Consider the following 6,288-nt stretch of genomic DNA (forward strand, 5'->3'; position numbering starts at 1 on the left):
CCTGATGCAGCCCAGAGTACGGTTGGCCTTCTGGGCCGCCAGTGCACATTGCCGGCTCATGTCCAGCTTTTCATCCACCAGCACCCCCAAGTCCCTCATGTGGTGGAAGGAGCACATAAGCAGGCACAGGCCAGCCCTCCCTACCCAAAACTAGAGTATTTTTCCCCAGTGCTTTGGCACATCTGGCTTCCAGTGGTAGAAATGATGAACATTCTCTTTGGGAAAGGTCCTCCACTTTGCAGCACTTGGGAATTACGTTGGCTTTAGAATATTGCAGGGGTGAGAGGGTTGTTGCTGTGTAGCTGTAGTAAATGGGTACTTTTATATGTGTGAGCTGTGCCTGGAAGGAAACAGAACGGTGAATACAGCCCAGTTGTCAGGGCTGGCAAGGGGAGTGCGTCAGGGCTTAACCCCGGCCGGCAACTCAGCACCACGCAGCCGCTCAGTCGCTCCCCCACAGTGGGATGGGGAGAGAACCAGAAGGGTAAAAGTGAGAAAACTCCTCGCTTGATGGGGAGAGACTGGAAGGGTAAAAGTGGGAAAACTCCTTGCTTGGGACAAAGACGGTTTAATGGGTAAAGCAAAAACTGTGCACGCAAGCAGAGCAAAACAAGGAATTCATTCTGTACTTCCCACCTGCAGGAAGGTGCTCAGCCATCCCCAGGACAGCAGGGCTCCATCACGCGTAATGGCGACTTGGGAAGACAAATGCCATTGCTCCCTACGTTCCCCCCTTCCTTCTTCTTCCCCCAGCTTTACATGCTGAGCATGACGTCCTATGGTCTGGAATAGCCCTTTGGTCAGTTTGGGTCAGCTGTCCTGGCTGTGCCCCCTCCCAGCTCCTTGAGCCCCTGGCAGAGCTGAGAGCTGAGAAGTCCTTGGCCAGTCTAAGCTCAACTTAGCAACAACTAAACCGTCAATGTGTTATCAACATTCTTCTAGTGCTAAATCCAAAACACAGCGCTATACCAGCTACTGGGAAGAAAATTAACTCTGTCCCAGACAAAACCAGGACAGAGTGTTAGAGCATAACTGCGTTTATATGATACCTTCCACTTGGGAACCTCAGAACGCTTGACCAAACATAGGTAACCCCTCGGCGTAGGGAGAGAGTTGATGGAGGATCACAGGAGTAAGAGAAGCCGAGGTACTGAGCATAGCAAGGGGGTGTTACCTACCTGGGTGCCATCCTTAAAGCATGGTACATACTCTGCTGATGTTGGATAATGTGGTTAACCAAAGAGCTCCTTCGTCTTTTCCCAAGTGCAGGAAAGCATCCAGCACTATGCATGTGGCTGTGCTCTCAGGGCATGTCCCTGGCATGTGTCCTGCTGCCCTTAGGGTCACCTATGGTGAGAAAGAGGTTGAAAGATTTGTCCCTATTCTGGTCTCCCTTTGCACCAGCCGCACAAGTGTGGTTCAGTTACTGGAGGTCGTGAGGCCGCCCTGGATTCGCTCTCGGCAGCGCCTGACCCCCTTTTGGTTCTGGGTGCTCAGTTAGAGATGTTCTGCAGGCCCCCATCTCCGACAGTGCTGATTAACCACTGGGAAAGATCAAGCCCTTGCAGGTGCTTGCTTTGAACATCCTAAAGAAGGGAGACGTTTAAAACATCTATGCGCCTCTGGAAACGTTAGCTGCTTGAATGGTATTTCCATTAATTCACAGTTAAGGCATGTGTTGGAAGTAGTGTATGTGAATTGGCGTTGCTGTCTCTACTGGCTCCTGTGATAAGGGAAGACATCATTAAACACATTCGACAAGCAACGAACACATATTTTCAAATAAATTTACTGCAGCTAATGAATATATACGTTTTGCAGTGGTTCTGTTATTCTTGATTCGATAGGAGAAACCAATGACATCTTATTTTTTAATATTGTTTCTCCTTTCCTCATTGCCTTCCATCGAGTAAAATGGATTTCCATGTGGAGGACACACGGAATGACACAGCTCATCTTTAAAGTTTAGATCAGTTTACTCTCTCAATATTTCTCATTTTTCTATTTCTCTGCTTAATTTGATTGAAAATGCCTGAACAACTGCTTTCTATTAGGTTATTGCTTGCAAAATTAGCATTGCTGTACTATCTGGAAACAGTATTTCAAAATGTGCCTCAAGCAACATACTTAGCATCTACAAAGGCACCAATTTCATATGCATGCATAATGGTTAAAGAAATCCCTGCAAGGAGCCATATGGTTTTGCAAAGAATCAGTTGATGAATGAACGCTAGGCTGTGTAACTCATTCATGGTGGTCCCTTAGGCAGGTCCCAGCGAGAGCTAAGCTATTTAATTTTTTTTTTTTTTTATCAAAGACAATTACATAAAATTGTGTTTGCTGAAGTCGCTGAGTTTCTTTCCCCTTCTCCTTCTTAATGAGCATGGTAAACATCCACCATTCAAAATCAAAGACAATTACATAAAATTGTGTTTGCTGAAGTCGCTGAGTTTCTTTCCCCTTCTCCTTCTTAATGAGCATGGTAAACATCCACCATTCAAATATTTCTATACTTCCTTCATCTGGACCAACGTGATAACAGGCTGAAGAGAGCCAGAACACCGAAGAATTCATTTAGCTGCAAAAGTCACAACCACTCTGCACCTGCATTGATTTTCCCCTGACACGACTGTTCTGGGCTGTTCGGCGCAGGGGAACGCAGGACACTGTGGAGTGCAGGGGCAGAACTGAACACCACCTGCTACCCCTTCAGAGCCTCAAGGTTGAGCGTTACTCTCAGTTTACATCTGGTTTCAGCAAAGCCTGAGCCTGCTGCTTCGTGTCGTGGATCGTGACAGGTTGTTGATTCAAGAAGTTGCATTTCTTTCCTCTGGGCTGGAAGATCAACAAGAGCAACGCAGTTAGACTTTGTGCGTGGTTCTCCAAAAGTGAGCTCTCTCCTTGCATGAGCAGAGACTCTTCCAGAGGTACTGTCCTGTCCACCACTTCTCCAGGATACCCAACTCTGCCCTCATTGGCAAGAGGCATTTGCAGTGGGAATGATCTCCTACAGTGTATCCTGGCATGGCCAACTGGGATGCCATCCAGGGATCCAGCTGGTCCAGTATCTTTGGCCAAATACATAGGCAAAGAAAACCCCAGAATTTTGTCCATTGACACCAGTTATTTGGGTCTGGGGGTTCTTACATTAAAGAAGAGCCATTTGTTCCATCGCAAATGTAAAAGGTCAAACTGATGGCTCTAGGAAGGATTGTTTCAGACTTTTGTGCGATACTAAATTTTCTGGTGTAGTCTTTTTATAAAAGAAAAATCTAGGCAGGAGACAGTTCCACCATTTTCCTAGATGATCCTTTGCCTGGGATTGTTTTCCAACTTCACAATAAAAGAGCATGTCAGGCAGAAAGAAACCCCACTGAACTTTTGAGATCGCTGTATTCAGCTTAATGATGTGAAATTAAAAAGGAGGGTTTATTTTCCTGCCAAAATGGAACTTGGGCAAAAAAGCTTCCCTACAAATAATCCGGGGTTAAAATAACTTTGGTTTCAGGCTTGAAGATGCAGAAACAAGATAAACACTGATATTAAATTGTCACAGAGTTTGTGCCAGTTGGGTTGCAAAGACAATACTGACCTTCCCTGTGAGATGACTAGATGCTTAACCACTGGTTTGATTCGAGCAAGAGGATGACAGTTGTTTGAAAGCTCTGAACTACCTCATAAGGGGTAAGGTCTATATTTAAACAGATGTTCTCAAAGGAGAAATAGTCTATTCATTAAACCATCAATAATGCAAGGCCAAAGATACTTGGCGACCTCCTCCAATTATGTGAAATATTGTCTGTGACAACTCTTCAGCCTATTGTAACGTTTTATAATTCTGTCATAGGAGGAGATGAATGAACCTGCTCTGCACGGTCTAGATCGCTAATTAAATAACCATTTGTAAGTTGGATGGAGCAGGAATAGCTGTAGGAGAACTATCACAAATCAAGGAGCACCTTCCTCCATGTAGCTTATATTCATGTCTAGAATAATTTTTCAAAATGATCCTACAGCGTTTCCTGAAACTGCATGCCAGCATTGACACACTTGACTAGTATCAACGAGGGTAAATTGCTTTTTCCTCTATGGAAAGATCTATGCAGACTCTAATTGGAACCTAATGAGCATTTTTCTGTGTTAGACAATATATGTCCACATTGCAAGTTAATATTTCTACATGAATGCACCCAAAGAAGATGAAGGCCCATCCCATTGCACTGCAGGCAGGTGTCTCAAGGGGTCTGGGAGGTACCAGCTTTTAAGGCAGGACTCGGATCAGGCGGTTCCGAAAAGGAGGAGCTTGAAGCTTGTTAGCATAATAGAAAAGGAGAGTGGAGAGGAAGAGAAAAATCCCAAGCTTCCAGTATGAGGAAATCCAACCCAAATTCTGCTCGAAGCCCCTCCGATGCTAAACCATACAGCAACAGAAACGGCACTTTCACGCGTTTGCCAGTAAGACTGCTTTCAAACATACAAGGTTACCAGAGGTTTCTTAAACAATTCTTAAACAATTAAAAATTCTTAAACAATGGGTTTGGGTCTCCCATTGACTCACTGATGGTACGTTTTTGAACCTCTTTCTGCCTGACGCCTGAGCTGTCCCATCCTTGGAAAGCCACAGCCTGTAATAGAACTGCAGTTGTTTGAGCTGGTTTCTCCAAATGAGAGACTGCACAGAGCTGTGGCTTCAGATACCCAAAGGAATTGCTTTTTTCTTCTTTTCCCAAGGATGTGGAAAAGGAGAGGACTGTTCTGAAGCTGCTAAAAGCTGTGGCACTGCCTCCAGTTAAAATGGGAGCGATGAAGTCCATTCTTGATGTCAAACTGTTGTCATTGCTATCGGGCATGGACAAGCAATGGGTCTGCATGCATCACACAGCCATCGCACACCACTGCAGAAACACCATCCGATCAGTGGTTTCTCCGTTTCAGATTTCTCTGTCCCATTCATCCACCAGGTAGCATGAACCCCCAGTGATGTTGCAGGCACTCATTCAGAGGGGCGAGTCCTCAGTCACCCGTCAAAATTCACTGTGTTCCTTCAGCACCAAGAGTGCCCAAACAAGCAAGCTCTCAGCCTTCAGGCATTTTTGGTATTTCCGTCATCTTTTATGAGCAGCAACCAGGAAAGCCACGTTGATCAAAACAAGGTTTTCTAGGGAATTTCTTTACTGTTATGATAAAAGAATGCTTTGTCTTTATGAAGAGATTATTTATACAGGTTGGCTTTTGCAGGCAGAAGGAAAGTCCCTGGGTTGAGGAGATTATGAGGTAGTTGGGACAAAAATAGAGTGCCAAGACCACAGTTTGAGGGAGAAGGAGATACTGAAGTGTAACTAAAAGGAAGAAGGAACTGTCTTGAAAAGAAGAAGGTAGCAAGTCTTGTGAGCTGTCTGGAGCCATTTATTTATGCTTCTAAAGACATGGTTTGCACCTCTGTGGCTCGATATGTAAGTGGGAGCAGAACAGGAAAATATTTATCCATGTTTCATATATTACGACCCCTTTGTGTGCCCTGGGTTTCTACAGGAAGCGCATCATGACAGTCCCCCTGACCAACATACTGCTGTTCTTTTATATTGTGCACTACTAAGACTCTCAAAATGTTTCACAAACTTTCAGGCAGTTGAACCTCAATACAGCGAGGGACAAGACTTGCAGATCCAGACAACACATACGAAGAATACGTTGATTTTAAGAAAACCGGGTGATAGCCTCCCAGAAACGCTGAGCGCAGAATTTGGGGTGCTGATGCCATCCCCTGAGCTGCAGCACCTCCAGCAGCATGTCCCTGCCCCAGCGGGAGCTCAGCAGCATTACTCACCAGCCACCCATCTTCTGTCTTCCACCTTGTTTCATGCAAGCATTGGAAGGCCTCTTCAATGAATCACTGCTACTTTTCCTCTTTGCACAAGTTTTAACAGTAAAATTGATACAAAATACTGAAAAAAGCAGTGGTGGTGAATACGGCTTGGTAAACGAGAGACAGAATTTTCTTGACTTCCTATTAAAAGCGGCATAAAAGGCAACTTCTCCAAGAGGGACAGTAGCTGAAAGACCAACCTTTTTGCTTCCCTAATAATTTCCTCCATTAAAAATGGGCCAGTTATTGATACATCAGTAAAACATAGCCAGGGTGAGAGTTTTTTTTCTGGCAGAATCTATGTGAATCTGTGGATATGCACAAGTCCGCGCTGGAGCGACCCCTTCAACAGCCTCCGGCACGGGCTTGCAGGGCTCTGAATGTCCAGTTCTGCTCCAGGTCATGTAACTTGAAGTCTAGGA

General features: G+C 45.1%; 1 protein-coding gene across 1 annotated transcript in view; it reads right to left on the minus strand.

Moving 5' to 3' along the window:
• Positions 1-1,522, minus strand: part of UVSSA (UV stimulated scaffold protein A) — a 67,398-nt gene extending 65,876 nt beyond the window's left edge. The window contains exon 1 of the mRNA XM_035889381.1: positions 1,428-1,522. Coding sequence (XP_035745274.1) covers positions 1,428-1,522 — 95 coding nt within the window. The remainder of the gene's footprint in view (positions 1-1,427) is intronic.
• Between the last annotated feature and the right edge of the window lie 4,766 nt (positions 1,523-6,288).

This window comes from Egretta garzetta, unplaced genomic scaffold (genome assembly GCF_000687185.1).
Source record: "Egretta garzetta isolate BGI_Z169 unplaced genomic scaffold, ASM68718v1 scaffold682, whole genome shotgun sequence".
NCBI lineage: Eukaryota > Metazoa > Chordata > Aves > Pelecaniformes > Ardeidae > Egretta > Egretta garzetta.